A 23,605-nucleotide genomic window follows, 5' to 3' on the forward strand; every position below is an offset into this window, starting at 1 on the left:
ATTAAAAGATCAGCTTCATAATTTAACAAGAGACTATGTAAAGTCTGTAGAAGAAGATACTAAAGATAAAGGAGAGTTGAAAAAGCAAATAGATGAACTAAATGACAAATTGTATGAGGAACAGTCAAAGGTATGGAGGTTAGACAATGACAGGGAGTCACAAACTAGAAGAATTAAACGTTTAATTGTTGATTTCTAAAGAAACCAGATTCAACTATTCCTCTGAAGGACAGAATAAAGTTACTTTTTAAGACGTATGGTGTAACTATTAGCGCCATAATAACAGCTGTTGTAATGACATTTACAACTCTAGGTCTCAGTATCAGTAGTGCTTTAAGTGGTGCCACTAAATCTGTAAAACCAACTCCAGGACCAGACCCAACTCCAGGACCAGAACCAACTCCTGGACCTACACCAGAACCTGGACCAGGACCAAAACCATCAATACCAGATAAAGTAAAAGAAGGTCTCAAGAAGTTTGCTGAATGGCTAAAAGAACTAGCCAAGAAATCAGCTGCGGCTTTACCGGGAATCATCGGTTCTATCGTATCATTTCTCCTGAAAACAATTGGTGCAGTTGTTGGCTTTCTAGCTGAACATCTGATCATAGCAGTTATTGCTATTGTGAGCTCCATAATCTATGGTTTAATAGAGGGTGTTAAAGCCTTAAAATCACGTAAAACAGTAAAAAAACATAAAAGGTCTTAGGTGAACTTCTATCAAAACAATGTTTAAAAAATAATTATCATGTAAATATGAATAAATACATCTCATTTAAAGATCATTATTCTAGTGAGTGGAACAATGAGAATCTTACTGGATTCCTTCGTCCTAGGGTTATGGATCGAGCTATGCTCTCAGGACTGCGTCCGACTAGAAATTTTAGTGAAGAAAATGACAGCAAGAATTATGACAGTGGGAAATTTGATAAGCCTACTCGAGCTATGCTCTCAAGACGAAGTCTGACTGAGACACACAAAGTAGTCCTGCCAAGAATGAAAGAATATGACGTCAGTACCAACACTAATGCCCAATTCTGCCGTAATTGTAAAAGGTGGACCCTTTTTGAGTATCAAAAAAACTTGAATTCAGCAAGGTACGCAGCTAAAACTGTGAAGTATCAATTCTGCACCAATTGCAATTCGACTACTTACGATGATGATTTTAAAACTCTTGAGATCAATATTGACAACAAGACACGTTACTTTGACAGTATTCTAAGGAAACTTGGATGGAGGCGGCTGTCCGAATCGGCAGTTAAGTATTTAAAGGACTTTGCGGAAGGGTATTTACAGTGCTACTTTTCAAGTCACAGAAAATGTCTTAGTAAGCAGAGATATGAAAGTACTCTTCAGTCAGCCCTAAAAATGGGTATTAACACTCTCCCCTCTAAGTTATGTAACCAAGGGTTACATGGTGAAGCCATGCTTTTTAAATTTCACTGTGGGGAATATGATTGGTTTCTTGCCATTGAATTTATTAACAGGGCAATTGGTAAACCGCAATTAACCGATGAGAATATCACTGACCTTAGACTAGTGTACTATGCTTTCCTTAGATTTCTGCAATACTGTGGTGTCAAGGTCACCATTAACTACAAGGTATTTTTACACCAAGCCTTTAAAACGCTGAAAATTGATTATGTAATATTTACACCTTTTTTAACCAACAAGGAGCGAGTTAATGATTTGTAGAGATTATGGTATGATTTCACTCAAAGTATTTTCTTCCAGAATTACAAGGTTGAGAAGGAATATGACCAGGATATTGACAAGCAGTTTGACGTTTTACTGAGTGCCAGTGCAGGTAGAGACAATAACTGCATCAGTAGTATTAAGTTTACACCAGCCGGACTTCGTCCTGAGAGCATAGCTCGAGCCGGACTTCGTCCTGAGAGCATAGCTCGAGCTAGTGTTAAGATGTAATAAAGTTGTGAAAACAGCATTTTGCACTTAACAGTCATTTTTCCATAATTTTAAATGAATAATCAGCAAATGAATAGTCAGACATCTGCAGTGATTGAACAACAGATGAAACAGATTGGTGTTATGAGTCCTGAGACCTTAGCTCGAGTTGGGGCTTCTAACCAACAGAACACTGGTAGTTACCAACAAAACAGAACTAACTTTCAACAGAACTGCTCTACAAATCAACAAGTTTCAAACAAGCAGTTGAATAGTTCAAATTTTGTTACTCCTAGTCAAGGAATAGTCAATTCTAGTTGCCAACTAGGATCAACTAGCAATCAACAAGGTTCAAGTAGCAATCAACAAAATTTGAACTATTTGACTGATAGTGGCCTTAAAGCCAAACAAGACTTAGAGATTCTAGTTGCAACTGGTAAAAGCAAGGATTTCCTTAATAAACAAATAACTTTTAATGACTTAGATAATATGACTGAAAAAGAAATCTTAAAACACCATAGAATGTATGAAACAAAGATGGCTGCCAGACTTAATGATTCTTTGGGTAAGACAGTACTTAAAGCTTACACTAAATTATCAAGGTGGTTATTACCAATAGATGATGAAGATGATCTTTATCATGATCTTAGAAATGATTATTTGATAACTAACGAGTTGGATAAATGGCTTGGATGGTTGAGTTTGAGAATGGGTGCACTAACTGCACTTGCTTCAACAACACTTATTACTTTAGGTCATTGTCATGAGGAATCATCTATGAATACATCGAGTATGACTGCATCAAATATGAATACACCAAATATGACTGTCTCTGAATGTGACAAACCAATAGATGAAAGTCTAGATATCACAGGTAGTGATGATAAAGAAGACTAAATTAACCTGGTTATGAGAACATAGTTCGAATTAAATTCGGCTAAGATAAATGGAACTTGAAACTGTAACTGATACTACTCGAGCTATGCTCTCAGGACTAAGTCCGACTAAAGTTTCAGTGTCTAAGAAACCTCGATCAGAGAAACAATTAGCATGGTCTAGAGAACTGGGTAGAAGATCTAAGGAATTTAAGAGGATAAAAAAGGATAAGACGACATTTAAAGTACAGGACTCTGTCCCAAAAAACAGAGTTATGGAAAAGGAGGAAGAAGAAGTAGAGGAAGAAGAACCACAATCTCAAAATACTGATGTATCACTGCGTGAATCTAGTAGTAATACCTATGTCTATGTACTAGGTTTAGGTGCCGTTATTTTAGCAGCATTCATTATGTTTAAGAAACTTCCTAAAAAAGTAAGTAAAGAGCAGCGATCAGGCTTGAATCGAGCTATGCTCTCAGGACAAAGTCCGAATGAAGCAGTCATGAAGGGATCAATTAACCCTCTTGTTAAACCTGTAGTTAAAGAGAAGAAATGTACTATTCCTTTAATGGAATGATCTCATCAGGTGGTCAGACTTCGTCCTGAGAGCAGAGCTCGAGTCCGAGGTGCTTGTCTTCACCACAAGAGTTTAACTCTATTCGGACTTTGTCCTGAGAGTTTAACTCTATTCTTAACTCTAAAGAAACCTCTGTTCCTCTGAAATTAACTAGCTTACCATTCTCATCAGTGATTTCGAATTTAATGTGATTAGTACACTTATTTATCGTTTTCTTACAATTCGGTTCGTATCGCTGCATTTTTATTTGGTCACCATCTTCTACAGGTATGATGCAGAAAATGTTAGATGGTTTATTGTTGTAGAGGGTCTTAGCTTTGTCAACCAAATTAGCTTGCAGGAATAGATATTTCCTGTAAAAGTTGAGTGGTCTTGTGGAGTAGTATTTTCCTTTCTTGGTGAATTTAGTTTGCTTAAAGCCAAACCACTCATTCACCACTGTGAGCTGTTTTTCTATCACCTCTCTTATGGTTTTTCTTATTTGAAAACCTTCTGTGTTTCTCTCAATCTTGATTTTTTCATTTTTATCTAACTTGTATACTTTCAGAGGGTACTCTTTATCCTCTGTAAGTTCAAGGGTTATGTAATTATTGTTATCACAGTTGATCTTAATGTGGCTAATTCCAATTTCTTTTATGTATTTTTGCCATACCTCACAAAACTCACTTAAACTAAAATGTCGAGAGTATGGAAATGTGTATTGAGTAATGGTGTCTTTAGTTGTGGTAGATTCATTTTCCAAATACCGTTCGCAAACTTTCATGACTTCCTTTTCAAGTGTATCTGTTTCAAGTCCAGGAGCAAATAATGTCCTAAATTCATCCATACACCATAATTGTTTATCTAAGGGCTCATTTGTTGTAATTCTGGTTATTTCGACTAGAAATGAGAAAATCCTGACTCCCTCTGGTAGAAAATCACCTGTCCTCCATGAATTGTAAAAGGTTATCGATTTCAAAGTAATGGATTTTATGTCTAATTGGTCTGTTAAGTAGTACTCAAATTTGGCTTCATTACATTCTTGTTCATTGATTATGAAGTCCATTTCTATTTAATTCAAGAGATTTATTGAATTTAATAAATTTTAATCTAATAAATAGAATGACTGATAAGAATCAGAAAATACTTTGCACTACATGTGACAAGTACATATCCTACAATAATATGGCTATTCACAGGAGAACCAAAGGTCACTTAAGTAAATTAAATCCGGATTATGTCCCTATTGCTCAACCCCGAGCCCCATCACTGATCCCTAAAACTATGGATAAGAAACTTGCATTTGAGGAAAATGAGCTAGATGGCATAAAGAAAGTGAGTGGAATAGAAATAGTAAAACAATTTGGAAAGCCTGTAGTCACCATTAGTTTGAAGATTGACAGAGAAGCTAAACAAGTGTATGAATACAGAGATAAATTAGAGGAGGTATTATTTCAACTCAATGATTACCATCACAAAATTAGCATATCAGTATTTGCTCAGTTTGATCGTCAGGGTGAAAGTGTAACACACCCCATACAGTCCCCAATGGAAAGCATAATTTCAAGGAACCAGGCAATTTATGCCATAACCAACCATTTAAACTACATTAAGACACAGATTGAGGAAAGGTACTTTCAAGGTTCTGGACTTACTTTAAATAAAATAGAGTCTTGTAACATGACCATCTGTTCTTACAAGAGGTGTAAAGGTGGTCATTACACTAAATTACCATTTAAAACAAAAGCAGTAATAAATGTGGAATCAAATGACAATAAATGTTTTCTCTGGTCTTTATTGGCCGCTAAATATCTGAAAGAAAATCCAGAGACGGACTTTGTCCTGAGAGCAGAGCTCGCGAGTACATTAAATATTACTACCGATATGCTACAAAATACTGATATCAAAATCAAATCATTTCCTGTATGTATTCAAAAGGATATCCCTAAGATAGAGAGTGATAATAATCTCAAAATTAATGTGTTCAAGTTAGAGAACAAATGGGCTAAAAGCACCTGTGAGGCAAAACTAGAACCTCTCTGCCTGTCCAAGAATTATGATGATGATGATGTCATTGATCTGCTGTATTTCAAGGACCATTTCATGTACATAAGAGACATCAATCTTTTCTTCAGGACACTAGCTCATAGAGTGTATCTTTGCAGGAGATGCATGAATTACTTTTACAGGAAGTCAACACTAGATAAGCATAAAAAGAAATGTGGAGAACACGATTACTGTAAGATTACTTTGCCTCCACCTAACAGTAAATGGTCACAAATTAAATTTGAAAAACACTCATTCAAAAATAGAGTTCCGTTTGTGATCTATGCTGATTTCGAAGCGATAAGCACAACCGTCAATGATAACACAACTCAGACAGATACCACTGTTACCACTAAAAAACTTTTTAAACAAAATGCATCAGCTGTTGGTGTTTATGTTCACTCAGACTACACACACCTTTACAGTAGCCAGTATGTGTCTCACAGGGGTGCTGATGTTGTAGATGTGTTCTGTAATTGGTTAATCAGGATGGAAGAACAATTCTCTAATTTATTGAACTGTAACTTTCCTCTAACAATGACAGATGAAGACTGGCATAAATATCAATTAGAAACACATTGTTACTATTGTAATCAACCTTTGGGATATGACAAGGTCAAGGATCATGATCACTACTGTGGTAGATATCGAGGTGCTGCTCACAACTCGTGTAATTTGAATGAAAAGAAAGCTATGTTTGTTCCAGTGTTTTTTCACAATCTCAGTAATTACGATTCTCACTTATTTATTAAAGAATTAATGACTAAGCTACCGAAGTACAAGAAACTGAAAATACTTGCCAAAACATCAGAGGAATACATTTCATTTCAGTTCGGTTGTTTCAGGTTTTTGGACTCGTACAGATTCCTGCAGTCCAGTTTAGACAACATAACCAAATCAATGTTGGATGATGATTTTAAAATTACCAGACAGCTGTTCCCAAATACCACTGACTTTAAGCTATTGAGGAAGAAGGGTTCAGTACCTTACTCTTTTTACACATCACATGAAAGCTACAATGTTACTTACCTAGAAAAGTCTATGTTTTTTGACGAATTGAAAAATGAAATGGCACCTGATTCTGCCTATGATGAGGCTAAGGTAATATGGGATCATTTCAAGATCAGGAATCACGGTGAGTTCATTGACCTCTACCTCAAAACTGATGTGATCCTTTTAGCTGATTTATTTGAGAAATTCAGGGATGTCAATTTGAACTACTTTCAGATAGATCCATGTCACTGTTACTCGGCACCAGGCCTAACCTGGCAAGCTGGTTTGAAGTACACAGGAATAAACCTAGAACTACTGACTGATACCAACATCTTACTTACTTTTGAGAAAGCAATACGAGGTGGAATTTCGGGTGTTATGGGAACAAGACATGTCAAGGCAGATGAACACCACAAACTACTCTACGTAGACGCAAATAATCTCTACGGCTGGTCCATGATGGAACCTCAACCATATGGTAGTTTTGAAATGATAGATATTGATCCACTTGAGCTATGCTCTCAGGACAAAGTCCGACTTAACATGAATGTTATCAGTAAAGAGCAGATTATGGCAATTCCAAGTGATAGTGAAGTAGGCTACTTCTTAGAGGTTGATTTGGAGTATCCAGGAAATATTAAATTTAAGTCAAGGAACTTTCCATTCTGTCCCGAATCTCTCTTTATTGAAGATGATGAATTAAGTCCTTACCAGAGAGAGTTACTGGGCGATGATAAAAGATCAAATGTAGAGAAACTAATACTAACACAAAAGGATAAAACTAATTACATAGTGCATTACAGAATGCTACAATTTTACCTCAAGCACGGAATGGTACTTAAGAGGGTTCATTCAGTGATAAGCTTTAAACAATCAAAGTGGTTAGCACCATACATTGATTTTAACACTAAAAGACGTATGGATTCTAAGACTGATTTTGAGAAAGACTATTTTAAGCTCATGAATAATGCGTTCTACGGAAAGACTTGTGAGAATGTAAGGAACAGGGTTGAAATTGAATTTGTATCGGACGGGGAGAGAGCCAGGAATGTAATGGCCAATCCCAGGTTTTCATCGATATGCGTATTTGACGAACATAATGCTGCTATTAGCATGAGGAAAACATCAATGAAATTCAACAAACCAATCTACATAGGAGCTTCAGTACTTGAATTGTCTAAATTATTGATGTATGAATTCTATTATGAAGTTCTTCAACCGTACTTTGGTGAGAAAAATATTGAACTGCTGTATCTAGATACAGATTCCTTTGTACTTAACATTAATACTGATGACTTAACTAAAGACTTAAAGGAGTTGAAACACTATTTTGACTTCAGTAATTATCCAAAAGATCATACACTCTATGATACCAGTAAGAAGAAGGTACCAGGCTACTTTAAGGATGAGCTAGGAGGAGTAGAGATGACTGAATTCATTGCCCTGAGAAGTAAGATGTACGCTTACAGGACCAAGACTATGTCTGGAGAGCAAGGCTCAACAAAAGATTACGATTCTAAGAAATTGAAGGGTATTGCCAAGAATGTAGTAAGGAGAAATATCTCATTTGATGACTATGTTGATTGTCTTGAAAAGAGTAGGTCATTTTACCACAAGATGAGACACTTAAGATCAGATAAACACCAAATCTATTTGGAAGAAGTTGACAAAAAAAGCCTCAGTCCTTTTGATGACGAGAGGTTCATACTTGAAGATGGAATAATAGTGATAATAATAGTAATAGTAATAGTGATAGTGATACACCACATTAGGATTAGGACTATTTAGTCGAACTTTGTTCTCTGGACTTTGTCCTTGTCCGACTTCGTCTTGAGAGCATAGCTCGAGTCGAACTTTGTTCTCTGGACGTAGTCCGGGTCCTGTTTGATTTACTGAACTTTTAGTTTTTCTAGCATCTCTGTCTGTGCTAGTTTTTTTCCTTCTTCTAAAAAAGTCTTCTTTAAAGACTCTACATCAACAGCTGAACTTGCCTCCCTTTGTTTTTTCCTAATGGCATTTTTCATCGAAATGTATTTCTCCTTCTCCTTGAGAATCAAAGTAAACTCATCTGTAGATATGTGAGAATCGGTTAATGCTTTACTGACCAAAATTAATCATTGATTGTGTTCAGTTTTGAAATTGCCAACATTCTGATATTCTCATGCTTTTCAATTTTCCTTAGAATATTCTTTTTCTCCCAGCCTAAGGCTGATGAAATAATGGCACTACCTATTGTTACGCCACCCAAAGCTAAGCCTATCGGTGCCGTGATGACACCAGCTAGAGCGGAAACACCAACAGATCCGGCTGCTACGCTAGTTAAATTAAGGAAGTGGCTAATGCCAGTAATTACGCTAAATGCTTTTTTGTACTTTGAAAATATCTTTCTTCTAAATTCAATCTCGCTTTCTAAGAAACTCTTAACATCACATATTTGTTGTAGTCTGAAAGCCTGAGGGTTACTTTCTGTATGCTTTTCAGACCTTTCATAGTTTAATTGACTTTCAGAGTTTGAATTACTTAAATCTGGATAAACCTTGTTGTCTCCATTCATTTAATTAGTGGGAATAACCAGAATCAGTTGTTCTGTCATTTCTAGTGTTTAGTGTTGATCTTACAGACACTACAGGTTTTTGAAGTACATTAAATTTTAACGGTTTTTCTGACCCAGCAGGCCCAGCAGGTTTTAAAGGTTTTTCGGGACCAGGCTCCAACTTTGACTCTACTTCTACCTCTAATTCTCTATGAAATCGTTCTAATCTTTCTTTCCAATTACGTGGTCGTTTTGTGTAACCCCAAGTTCTATTCATTTGATTAAGTAAAATAAAATCAATTCACTGCAAAGAGTAAATTTCTTTCAAGTCTATTATTCAACTTAATCATCTCGTTTATGATTTCTGTCTGACTACATATGTTAATGTTCTGGTTCATTCTAATGTTATTATTTAAATTCGATAATCTATCAAGCAGAATCATATTTTCATCACGAAGATAATCCCCGAAATGCTGTGATATCACTATTTTTCCAATCTGGTATTACATCCTGGTCTCGAAAGACAAACCAGTTTTCACTTCTCATTTTTACCATGAAATCCATTGACCTATCCAATTGATCCTTAAATAGTGTGTAGTCTACTGTAGCACTCTTCTGTCTGTTTTCTGTCTTTTCCATTGGTCTCATGTTAAACCAAGCAAAGCACAGTTCAGGTTTATCTTTGAATTCCTTGATTGGTAAGACATGATCCAACTCTTCTTCTACTATTCGAACTCTGTTCTCGGGACTTTGTCCTATTGGAGATAGACTCCTCTGGTACTCTAACCACTGTGAGAAGAAACTGTCTGTACATCCTAGATTGAATGATGAATTACCAGTACACTCTCCCTTAGAAATGCGGTTTAGACCAACTCTAATTTTGTGTCTGTCTCTATTACCATTTTGGTCAAGGTAATCCTTTTTGTAATATGAATTAAAACATGATCTGCAGTTACCTCTATTTCCGTTTTTACCAAATTCACCATCACTTAGTAATTTAATTTCATAACATTTATTACATCCCTTGATTTTACTTGAACCACATTCTTTACAGTAATCAAGTAGTTTATTACGCCTGTTCTTTTCAAAATTAATTTCAGGTTTCTTTTCACAGCACTTAACACAATAAATTGTAGGTTGATTTTCCATGTTTTGATTCATCATATTATTCTGATTTTCCATGTTTTGATTTAACATATTATTCTGATTTTCCATGTTTTGATTTAACATAATCTGATTTAAGATAAACTGATTTATCATATTTTGATTTAACATAATCTGATTTATCATATTTTGATTTAACATATTATTTTGATGCAAATAATACAAAAACTTCTGAATATTTTGATTCATCATATTATCATGATTCATCATATTATTCTGATTCATCATACCATTTTGATTATCAAATATTGCTCCATCCATTTCTTTCTTTATTTAGTAGGACATTTTTTTTTTAAATTACGTTTTTCGAACTTGTTCTTGTGACTTAAGTCACTTTAGAGACTTTATTTCATTTCAATGATTTGATATCAGAAACTGGTAACCATTCATTGAACTTATCACTGTAACCCTTCCATTTCACTAATCCGTATTTCTTGCCTTTACTGGTCTTGTACCTTAGGATTTTCTCGATCTTGTACTCTAGCTGGTCAGGATTAGGAACATAGCTCAATTCCTCTTCATAGAAATATCCTTGAATTTCTTCTTTGTGGTAATCCTCAAGCTTGTAGACGATAGGGTGAGTAAAGATGATCTGTTTGATTTGGAACACCTCCTCAGTGTAGTTGGGCATGTAACCTTTACCGAAAATGGACTTGTATTTTTGAAATTCTTACACTGTCACCTACTTTGTACTTTGGATCACCAAATGTCTCTTTGAGGTGAAGACCGTAACGATTGTACCACACTGTTCCTTCGTTTTCCATCTTTCTGGCGTCTACAGGTTTCATACCTATTGATGAGTGAAATGTGTTATTGTAGCCGCTGACCAGGTCATCCAGAACGTCAATCCACTTGTCAGTCTCCTTAGCGGTGAAATAACGCCACATTTTTTCTTTAAGGGTTCTATTAAATCTCTCTACTACTGCTGCCTTCTTATCAGATTTTGTGGAGAACCATTCTATGTCATTTTCTGTAAAGAGTTCCTTGAAGTGTTTGTTGTAACATTCTTTACCGTCATCAAACTGGATTTTCGTTGGTTTTGCTTCCTCTAGAGCTTTGCTCCTTGGACGAAGTCCTGAAAATATCACTTTAAATGCATCTCTGATTTCTTCTCCCCTCTTACTCTTAACTGCTAGAGCCCAAGAAAAACGACTAAATAGATCTATGACTGTTAAAATGAATCTGTTGCCTTTATTTTGTTTCTCGAATTTCTGCATGTCAACCAGATCTGCTTGCCATTGTTGATCGATGTACGATACCATTGTCTTCCTGATGGTGAATTTCTTAATGGCCGGTTTGTGTAGTTGGTGAGTTGGTAGTGTTTCTAGAAATTCTTTCACTTCTTTTTGTTTAATAAGTTTTCCTGAGCTCTGCTCTCGTGACGAAGTCATATCTTCCTGACCTGTTTCCAGATTTTACTCAAAGAACTGTAAGCCACGGGACTCTCGGGATTGTAGTACAAATCCCTTAGATACTGCTGTGTGTCATCCTTTACATTCATTTAAATGAGTGAAGTATTTATTTACGAGCCACACAATATGTTAATTTCTGGTGTTACCAATTGTGGTAAGACATATTTTGCCCTTGACCTCTTAGAAAAGGAGTATCGGCACAAGTTCCAGAACATAGTCATTTTCTGTCCAACATATTTCAACAATAAGACATATGAAAGGAAATGGATTTACCAAGACAAGAACGTCTACATAGTTAATCCCGAAGCTGTGGCCAGTAATTTGGACCTTGTGCTTCAGTTTGCTACTCTGACCTTTGCTGGTTCTAACACATTATTCCTCATTGATGACTGTGCTAATTTGAGAGACACAAAAAAGAAGGTGTCCGAGTTATGTAATCTTGCCTTTTCCGGCAGGCACTACAATCTCACTGTTTGGTTACTAGTTCAGAAGTACAATTCAGTTGTCAAGGACTACAGAGAGAACATAAGAATTTTAGTATTATTTTTTAACAAGGATGAATCAGCCATGAAAGATGCCTTAGAAGAAAACAGTGGTATTCCTAAGGAGAAAAGACAGTACTACATAGAAGAACTTAAGATGAAAAAAGGATCAAAACTGATCATTAGACTACAACATCCATTTGGATTTACTCTTTCCCATCAAAAATCTTAGTCCCGCTTCTGATCATCAGGACTGTGTCCGATCATCAGGACTGTGTCTGATCATCAGGACTGTGTCCGATCATCAGGACTGTGTCCGATCAGTGGTCTTAGTCTTTCTAACCCTAGTAAAATAATAAATTATTAACCCTAAACCACTAAGTCCTAGGATAATCCATAGGTACTCGTATTTCTTCATTTCATCACTAGGTTGGTAGTAATCACTTAATTGTGGTCGCTGAGGTAGTACAATAGTTCTTTCTGGATGTAAATGATTGTAAACAGTAAGTGCTGAATCAGTATTGTTAAAATCAATAGAAGCGTCTCTTTCTCTCTTTAATTCAAGATTAACAAAGTCAATAGTACTCTTTCTATGCTCCTCCCATTCTGTGGAGGCCTTCTGTAATTGCTCCTGAGCCAAATCATGTCTTTTCACTTCATCTTCATAACCGTTTTTGTCTAGTGACTTGAAAAGGTAACCGGATCCAGTGAATGCTAATCCATTGATTATTGCAGATCCAAATAACATACCAATGCCAGCCATTTAATTTCAACGAATTTTAATTTCAATGATGTGTCGCTGAGAGCATAGCTCGAGTTAATACCAATTGGTACTGTACATTATGACCATTAAGATCGATGATGTCACCTTTTTCATCAGTTAAGCGAATATTCAGCTTATTGAATCTTGGTTTACAGGGAATTGCTATTGGTTTCTCAAATGTGTATGCTATTAAATCCCCAAAATTAGCTTCCTTTATTGGTCTTGTGGTTAGCACATCAGATGCTTCACCATTACTTAATACACTAGTAGATTCGATTATGTCACAGTGAAAAACAAAATGGTTAATTGGTCTAAAATTGATGGGTTTCTCGCTTACAACATCATCCTTACTTTTATTGTCTAAAGGGTAAGGCCATTCTGATTTCATGCCAAATAATTCATTACTTTTACCAAGAAAATAGATCTGATAATGCACCTCATTTTTTCTCTTTAGGAAGTGTAAGATGGCCTTACCTGTTGGTTCTTCAAGGTCAAATCTTACAGCACCTCGACTCATACTATTTTCTTTCAGCTTATCCGCAAATACTTTTGAAAAGCTCTGTAGGTCATAGAGACCATCTGGTAGCGTAATCTCTGCCACATCAAACCCCTTAACTTTGATTCGGTTATTCTCCCTGGCTGCACTTATGTTGTAGAATGTACAAGGTATTACTGCAAAAGTTAAAGTGATGCTACATGCATCCTGAATTTCAGTCTTGAGATTGACTGTTAAATCACTTGAACTCTGATCTGGATATTCACTTGAATCTATGTTCATTACAGTAACCATTTACTTAAGCAAATTTTCGTTTTCAAATTTACCTTTTATCAAATAAGTAAATTATTCTTACTTCACAATATTTCTGGGTAGGATTCCTTGATCGTAAAGGTACTCTAATGTTCCATTGCTAATAGCTACAGTTCCGCCCAGTTTAAGAATTTCCTCTAGGTTGGCCTGACTTGGGGGACCAATATTGATTCTCAAGAACCTTTTCAGTAACATAGAGTAACCAATTGTTGTTGATGCCAACAGTAAACTTTGATACAATGTATTTATGATATCTTTCTTTCCTGGTGTATCCATTTAATCACTTAGAAAATCACTAGTAAAACTCATTTATCTAGTATTCAGTATTTAATTTAGTGTTGTACGAACTTTGTTTCAGTGTTGGAGTGAAGCAATCTGAGAATTCTGAATGTTAACCTGGGCATCAGAAACCACGAATATGTGCATTTTGTATGGTCCCTTTCCAGATTTCTTTGCAATAGATAATTGAATACCATCTTTTGTGTTCTGGAGCTTCTTTCCTGATCCGTGTAGACGATTATCTTCAGAAGTTCTCAGGTCCAACCATAAACCATAGTGATTAGAATCACCATAGTATTTCTCCATGGTCATGTTACAGTCATGAGTTTTCTTCAAATCTTCAGACATAAAATGTTTCTTGATCTCCTCCCATTGATCCATCATTCTCATTCCTTCTGGGAACACCTGATTGGCAACACCCTCTATTGTGATCTGCACTTTACTTATGTTAGGGTTTTCAAACTTCTCTGAATCTCTAGCTCCATCTACATAGTCAGACACAAATAGTAATAATAATCCTTTAATAGACATTCTTGGAAAGTTGATGTTCTCATTAATTAGTGTTTCATTAGCAGTAACATTGACTGTCTTAAAATGGTCTACCCAATCATAAAATATTGAGAATCCAGAATTGTACTTGTTACTCAATTGACTAGCAATCATTTTGTTGGTTACGGTATCATATTCAAAACAAATATTCTCTAGTTTGTAGCCCATACTTGCTGTGGTTGCGGTAACTATGATCTCTTCCTTTGGTGCTAATGTGATTTCAATGATAACATCTTCTTGAATTGGAAACTTGTAAAATGGAGCATGATTTTGGAATAGTTCAAAATCTAACGGTATTTTGTACTTCTTGTCAAACACTTTCTTTAAAGTCTTTTCATTAGCTGTTTCTCCAGTGACATCAGCTTCAGCGACTCCTGATCTTAATTCTCTAAGATTTTTTGACTGAATACCCTGAAACACTCTATCATTTCTTTCTTCTTCTGTAAACCACAGATCTTTAAATGTAGAATAATGACTGTATTCGTCAAGGTCAAATATCTGTGCTGTTCCCCACTTAACCACCATCTTTGAGATTAGGTTTCTACTAAGATTATTTACAACACTATTTTTAGAATCACCAGAAATGGTTACATCAGCAGACAGATAAAGAGATTTAGGTACAAAGAATGTATTCTCTCGCAATGCCGGTATTCTAACATACAGTGTTTCTTTGGGGTTAGCAGATGAGGGGTTATGAGTAATGATATGATGCTGCCTCTCAGCTTTCAAACCAAGTGGAATCTTATGTGCCCTTTCGGTATTTAATAAATATCCTGTTGCCATTTTCTATTTATTTACTAGTAAAATTATGTACATGCAGTGAACAGTGCCAACATCATATATCAGGTAAAATGCACGGAAACGAATGTACAGTGTACAATACTTACAATACTTACATTTTCCAGGCAAAATTAAGGCCTCTAAAATTCATGGAGCGTGGCTTTATGCCACATATGGTAATTGATAAACTATTCTTTATTGTAATATTGATCAGCTCTCATTAGCAATTCAGTCATGCGCATTTTGGTCCTTAACAACGATCCCTGAGAGAAGGATGGTTGCTATGCCTATGTAAACACCTTGGTGTGTTTGTCATGGATGATCGTTGGACACATGTTCGATTGCGACATCTTTCATTGTAACATCTAACTAAACAAGCTTGACATAGGCCAGACTCGAACCCGGGTATTCTGCGTGGTAAGCATATGTTATCCCACTAGGCTATTGAACTTTCTATTTAGATCAATAATATTTATGCCTATTTAAAAGTAACATCTGTTTAAGGTAATAAGAGCGCCTATTGATTATGCGCATCACAGCTGTCATGTGATATCTCATTCAGTGTGGCACATGCATGGGAATAGGGTCAATTTCTCTGCTATTTTTTAACGGATATTTGCAAATGAGGTATCCTTGGAAAGCTATTGACGTGTACTTTATGTTGGAATACAGTAAGTCATGATTACATTAACCCATTGAACTCTAGTATTCCCTCACCATTTCACTGACCATTTCATTGCAACGCTTCACTGGGAATCTCATGAATGATAGAATATATGTATTGTGGTGTCTGGTTCTTAGGGGTTGTAGGCTTATTTGGGGCAAAAGACCTGTAAGGTCTTTGGTCAAAATAGCTTCAAAATACCTATATTCCTAGCACCACAATACATATATTCTACTGTAAATATTGTAGTATAACCAATATTAGGGACTACATGAGAATAAAATACCAAGACCCTAATTTGTATGTTTTTCACAAAATGCGTGTTTCTATGAGTCATTGTGGTACAATGGGGTCGCTTAAAAAATACCTTGGGTGCACTAACCAGTTTTTCATTGGTTGATTGAACTGGCAAAGAGATAAGCAAAATATTGTGGATGAAGAACTTGACCTTGTTTTACCAGTGTCCAAGTTAAGGGAAGTTCCCGAAATCTGCCGGCATTGGGTAAATATCAACCCGATTAGTCGAGAAGAAAATCGTAGGAAGAGTGCAAAGATTTATTTCAGTAGGTACAAAAGTCAACTTTAAGAATCTAAATATTTTCTAAAACTTTAATAGTTTTCAAATGAACAAGATAAGAATAGAACCTTCGGGTGATATAGCATTATGCTAAATACTCTGAAAGAAATCGCCCAAAAAACACCTTAAATTCACTTTTTAAAAAACAGTAAAAATTCGATTTAAAAAACACTTATAGTGATTTTATGTTCGATACCGGAAGCCACTCATTGAATTTTTCTGAGTAACCTTTCCATTTACCTAAACCATATTTTTCTCCCTTAACTGTTTTGTAACGTAAACATTTTCCGATTTTGTATTCGATTTGATCTGAATTGGAATGTTACTAAATTCCTCTGTGTAAAAATAACCATCTATAATTTCTGATTGATAATCCTCGAATTGGTAGACGATACTAGGTTTCGTGAAAAGTACTTGTTTTATTTTAAAAACTTCTTCAGTAAAATTAGGAAGATAACCTTTTGAAAATATGGTTTTGTATTTGGTTATCAAAACACTGTCACCAAACTTGTATTTGGTTGACCATAATCTTTAAGTAGAAATGCTCCATAGAGATTGTACCAAACTGTTCTGGTATTATCCTCTTCTCTAGCTTCGATTGGTTTCATTCCACTGGATGAGTGAAATGTGTTGTTGTAACCATGCACTAGGTTTTCAAGAATATCCAACCATTTGTTAGTCTCTTTTGCACTGAAATATTTCCACATTCTAGTTTTTAAGGTACGATTAAATCTTTCTACAACGGCTGCTTTTTTACTTGAGAAAGTTGAGAACCATTCTATGTTATTTTTTTTCAGTAATTATTTCAGTGATTTATTGTATAATTCTTAACCATCATTGTTGGTGTCCAACTCTAAACCTCACTATTTTTTTATCTATGCTGCCATCTGGCCAGAGATGTTTAAACTAAATTTGTTATGTGCTGATCTCTGAGGATGCTCAGACAGTTGCAATTAGGCACCCATCTTTAAACACCCAGTTTTCATATTTCTCTTACAAAATCAAAATCATATATATATTTACCCTACTTTCAAAATTATAAATTACCAACAATATGTAAGTTGCTTATCCCTTTTCAACTACACTAAGGTCAAATAGTCAAAAGTCATCTAAAAGAGAGTTATTTTTCTCACCTTCAGTGTCACTCGCCGCCCAGGTTTATCTAGTATGCACTCCATGTACATGTTGTACTACGGTGTGTGCAATGTGTAGTACATTGTGCAGTGCGTGCATTTGCACCCTGCTTTTTCCATCCAATAATTATACAAATTCAACCCATTTCATCTTCTTTATTCTATCTGTTGCGCTTGTCACGCATAATCATCAAACTGTAGTTTCTCTGGTTTTGCTTCTTTAAAAATAGTGAGAAATAAATCTTTAACTTCTTCTCTCTTCTTAGTCTTGAGAGGTGAAGCCCAATCAAAACGACTGAATAAATCAATGACCATTAAAATGTACCTGACATTTTTATTGTCTTTTTTATAGTTCTGTAAATCCACTAAATCGGCTTGCCATTGTTGATCAACGTAAGAAACCATTGTTTTTCGGAAAGTGAATTTTTCGGTAATAATTGGTTTGTGCAGTTGGTAGGTTGGTAAACTAACTAAGAAATATTTTAAATCCTTTTTCTTTATTGCCATTTCATCTGTTTTTATTTTTCTCCAAAGATGGCTTTCATTTGGATAGTCAACAGTGCTTTGGGGATTAAAGTATAAATCTCTCAGATATTGTTCATTTGCAACATCTTTCTGTTGAACCTTTTCGGTGGTCATTTATTTACCATTTTCTTATTGTTTGTAAATGGCTGGAATGTTAATTGGTGCCGTTGTAAACGCCATTACCTTTTCTGGAGTGGGGTATCTTTTCAAAGCCATAGACAAAAATGGTTATCAAGACGAAATGAAAAGACACAATTTAGCTATCGAAAAATTTGACCTCTATGACCTTGAAAAGTAAGTCAAATCAAAAACCTGTATAATATGTAATGTATCCTTTCTGTGAGTACCAACCATGACAACTTTATCGAATACGAATCACTAATGCTAATGAGCGAGATATCACACTTTCTAGGTTTTTTGCCCCCTGGTGTCCAAGTCGAGAAACAGATCAGACCAAAATTCAGTGTCAGTGGTAACCTGACCAAGGGGTCTTGTGTACGAAGTTTCAAGCCCATAGCCCTAGCAATTACAAAACGTGCCACAGTTACGCTTAAACGGCCAATTTACGCCATTTGACCTCTATGACCTTGACAAACAGATCAAATCGAAAACCTCTATGATATGGAAAGTATCCTGGATGGGAGTACCTACCATAAAACTTTCATCAAAAACAAATCACTAATAAGTGAGATATCACACTTTTCGTGTTTTCAGTTTTGGCCCGCTGGTGGCCAAGTGTATAAGAATCAGATCAGACCAAAATATTATTGTCTGTCAGAGGTCATCTGACCTGGGGGGAATGCATAAAAACTTCCAAGCACAATGCCTTACCAGTTAAGAAACGTGCAACAGTTACACTCAAACGGCAAATTTACGCTATTTGACCTCTGTGACCTTCAAAAGTAGGTCATACCAAAAACACGGATGATATTCAATATATCCTTGCTAGGAGTACCTACCATAAAAATTTCATCAAAAACAAATCACTTATAAGTGAGATATCTCACTATTTATTCTTTCAGTTTTGGCCCCCAGGTGGCCAAGTCAAGAATCAGACCGGACCGAAACTCAGTGCCAAAGGTCATCTGACCTAACGAGTCATGCATACAAAATTTTGAGTCCATAGTACTAGCGGTTAAGAAACGTGCCACTGTTTTTGAAATAGGATGAGACGGACGACGACGACGACGACGACGACGGACAACAGACACTGCAGTGTTGTATAGACTCACCGTACCGGTGAGCCAAAAAGAGGCTACATATACCCCATTTTACCTTACATGTAAAAACATACTTCATTCACAGAATTGAAATTCTACCTACACTTGAAACAGGCCACCAACTGCAGCAAATAAATCGACTTTACCCTTAAAAATGTGCAGTGATGTCTTAAACAATCTCAGGCTATTTGTAGAAGGAATTTGATTTGTAAAACAAAACGGAAATTATTAGAAAAACAAAATTGTGGTTTTGTAGAGTTTTCAGTGCGATAGTTCCAGGAAATATCGAATAACATATCTTGATGTCACCGGCATTTAATTCTCACTGCTGTTGGGCCCCGAGTCATCATTTTGGTGTCTTGCTGACATTGCAACTTTACAGACTCCATTTCTTTTCCCAAAACTACAAGGCCAGAAAAAACAAATCACGAAAACTAAAACAAGAAGTAGAACTCAATATTACCTCCTCGTCCACTTGGAAGCCAGGGATATCTAACATCTTTTTCGTGTCCGTCTCAATGTTGGCCAAAGCGGCACTTAATTTCTCTTCAAGGTCTGGCCTCAAACGCTGAAACAACAGATGCAAATGAATAGGTCAGGGATCATTGTGCTCACAGTAATAAAATGCTGTGGACAATTCTTGTTGAGTTAAGAAACATGCTTTAGCATTCAGCCAAATTGAACTTTTATGCCTTTTAACATAGAATGTGACCTTGATAAGTAGGTCAAGTCTAAAACCCATGAAACATATAATAAGCGCACAGCAGGCTTTTCTGCGAAGCGCTACTATAGTTAACGTGCATACGTATCCAATGTAAACAATGTTTCACATGTCCATGGATTCGATTCAAATGGCTTAAATTTGACTTGAAATGGCCACCAAAAGAGATCAACGCGCAAATGCAGCAATTCGACTATTCTAAGCTCCGAGAATCACACGAATATTCACACTGGTTTTTTATCAAACTGCAATGTCAAGGGGGTTAGGGGGGTTGCCCCCGTCATAATATGCTGACAACAGATTTAAGCGTTGATTATGAGGACAATGGTGCGGCAGTGAGAAATGAACCGGTAGCGAACTGAAATAGGGTTTCAGCTACCGATATTCAAGCGTATAAGACATGTCTAGATAATAAGTTGGGCGAAATAGACCTCCCTATCGGGATGTCAGGTTGTCGGAACTTCATGTGTAATGACCACAACTCTAATGTTCACGACTCTATTGTTAAAGCATGCGTTAACGCAGGTTTAGAATGTTTACCTGTTCAAGGTCGACCTAAGGACACCCAAAACAGAGGCATTCCAGGGTGGAACGATCACGTTAAAGATGTGCGCGAACGTGCAATATTCTGGCACTCCATGTGGAAGGATGCCGGGAGTCCGCGAAACGGAGTGGTTGCTGATATTAGGAGAACAACCCGAGCTAGATATCACTTAGCTATAAAAGGACTAAAACAACAGAACGTCGCGCAGAGACAAATGCATATTGCCGAGGCCCATATACAACACGATGATAAAGATTTCTGGAAAATGGTAAACAAAGTAAAGGGAGGCAAGAAACCAACTCCAAACAAAGTAGACGATGCCAATGATGAACATTCAATAGCTGAGAGTTTCGCTGACAAATATGAACAACTTTATTCGTCTGCGGGGTACGACCAGGCAGAAATGAATGAGTTGATTGATTCACTGGACAGAGACATCGGCAATGGCTGTATGCAGAATAAGTGTGCTTGCAAAAGCCACGTGATCACACCGGCAGAAGTCCGCGGTGCGGTTAAACTTTTAAACAAAGGAAAGCATGAAGGGCATAAAATTCTCTTCTCGGATCATTTAATACATGGCACTACAGACTTAGATGAACTTCTGGCTGCATTACTCACGGGTATGCTAACGCACTCATATGTCCCTGAAGCTTTCAAAAACTCAGTTATCATTCCTATTCCTAAAAACACTAGAAAGTCTTTGAGCGACTCAGAAAACTATAGGGGTATAACGTTGAGTAACATTCTTGGGAAAGTTTTCGACCACATTGTGATTAAGAAGTGCCCCGGCACGTTTAAGTCATCAGATTTACAGTTCGGTTTTAAAAGCAAAGGTTCTACCACGCAATGCACCTTTACCATGCAACAAACTATCGACTATTTCAGAAAGAATGGGTCCAATGTGTACGCTATGTTCCTAGACGCTAGCAAAGCGTTCGATAGAGTCCAATATATCAAACTTTTTAATCTACTCAAAAAGAAAGGGTGTTGTCCACTTATAGCCAGATTTCTTGCTAGACTTTACGCGACTCAACAGTGTCGGGTAAAGTGGAAAACCGCACTGAGCAGGCCAATTAGTGTTAAAAACGGGATTAAACAGGGGGGAGTTTTATCCCCAATTCTTTTTTGTATATATATGGATGTACTCCTTCAACGATTGGAATGTTCCAAACTGGGATGTCATGTTGGTCACGTGTTTATGGGGGCCTTTGGCTACGCCGATGACATTGTCATTCTATCTCCAATGAAAAGCGGGTTGATGGAAATGTTGAAGATATGCGATACTTTCTCAGTGGAGTATCATGTCACGTTTAATCCCACAAAGAGCATTTTGCTTTTCTACGGTATAAAGAAGCCAAACGAGGAGATATTCATTATATGGAACGGCAGAATTATTGCCCAAGACCACACAAAACACCCAGGACACATGGTTGGCGTTGACGTTAAGGATAACGTCATTAACGATGTCACCGCGGAAATGTACAAACGAACAAACTGTCTGTTATCATTATTCGGGTTCTGTGATTTCGAAGTAAAGTACAGGCTGTTTAAATCATATGTTATGACATTGTGCGGTAGCGCTCTATGGGACTATTCTCACCGATCCTTCAGCAGATTCAACACTGCTTGGAGAAATTGCATTCGAAAGTTATTCAGGTTACCCTGCAGAACCCATTGTATACTGCTGCCGTCTATTTGTAGAGATGAACAGTCCGATATCCAGGTTTTTAAGAGATTTGCGAGATTCTTTAAAAGCTGTATGAACAGTGAAAGCAAGAGAGTTTCAATAAGTGTCGAATTGACTCTTCTGGGCGGAACGAGTGCATCACGAAATCTGCTGAAAATATGCGACTTGTTCCAGTGTACTATAGACAACCTACCAGTAAAGAAGGAGACATTTGAGGAAACGGAGCCTAACGGACCAGTAATTAGGGACCTATTGAGAATGCGCGACCGCTGGGATTATTCTATTCTAAGTAAAACAGAGATGGAGCAGATGCTAAATGTAGTGTGTACAGATGAGACTTGATTAAACTGTATGTAATAACTATGTTCTTATTATAACGCCTGTAATTGCACAAATATACATGTACATGCACCCTATTAACTCACTGTCTATTGTACTTCGTACGAAATAAATAAATAAATAAATAAATAAATATGTGTTTTGATTTTTGAGACTTCAGTAATAATATCCAATAGACGATTAAAATGAATATAATCCCAAATTAATCAAGCGCTAGCAAAAACAGGGCTGGCGTTTCGAGGAAGTTTTTTTTTTAGATTTCAATAAACCGTTTGAACGAATTCCAAATGGGTAGTGGTTGGACGCGAAGACACATTATGGAATGTATGTTTTTATGGGGTACCATTGGTTTTGCAGATCTTCTGGTTTTTCCTAAAGAATAATCAATATTCGCTAGCAGGCTTTTTATGCTCCCAGATGAAGAGGGTTCTATGTTCCACAGGTTCTTTGGTCATCAGTCTGGTTTTCCTCAAGAGTCAAGTGTCTTCCAGTCTCTTGGCCTGCAAAAACCCTTTCCAACCAATATTTGATGCATTCGACAACATGTTGGTGGGGGAAAACCTGACCCCTGACCCATTGAATTGGTTGCCCAGGTAAAACCACATGCAATTGTCTTAAGGAAGCCACCAGTGTTTACCACCTCTTGGCAGTCTTGCCAATATCATCCCAGTGAAAAGGAAGGGTAATGATGGTTGAGGGTCTGGGTAAGGGTACCATCAAAGGGGTACCCCTTCCTCGCCCTGGGTTTAACGTGTCACAGGACTGTACCATCATGAAGGTTTGGGGGTTCCTCTCTTTGCAGGTGGACCATGTAAACATCAGTATATTGTACAAAAGAAGTTCAACATCCCATCGTGGAACTTTATCCCAGTCACTGATCCCTTGATGAGGAAACTCCTGTACCAAGTGGCAACTGGTTGTTCTGAAGTGCCAGAGGGATGGTTTCAGCCACTTAAAGGGAAGGGCCCGCCAAAAAATGGGGAGTTTTGGACGGCCCGGTCAAAACCTTAGGCGGGAATAAGGTTTCATTGATAAATATAAGGAGTTTCA

The 23,605-nt window shown here is 36.7% G+C and overlaps 1 protein-coding gene across 2 annotated transcripts in view; it reads right to left on the minus strand.

Annotated features, from left to right (window-relative positions):
- The window catches only part of LOC135494968 (diacylglycerol kinase delta-like), a 782,762-nt gene that overhangs the window by 58,121 nt on the left and 701,036 nt on the right, over positions 1–23,605 (minus strand). For both annotated transcript variants that reach the window (XM_064783336.1, XM_064783337.1), the window contains one exon: positions 19,728–19,832. In XM_064783336.1, coding sequence (XP_064639406.1) covers positions 19,728–19,832 — 105 coding nt within the window. The remainder of the gene's footprint in view (positions 1–19,727; positions 19,833–23,605) is intronic.

Source organism: Lineus longissimus, chromosome 10 (assembly GCF_910592395.1).
Source record: "Lineus longissimus chromosome 10, tnLinLong1.2, whole genome shotgun sequence".
Taxonomy (NCBI): Eukaryota; Metazoa; Nemertea; class Pilidiophora; order Heteronemertea; family Lineidae; genus Lineus; species Lineus longissimus.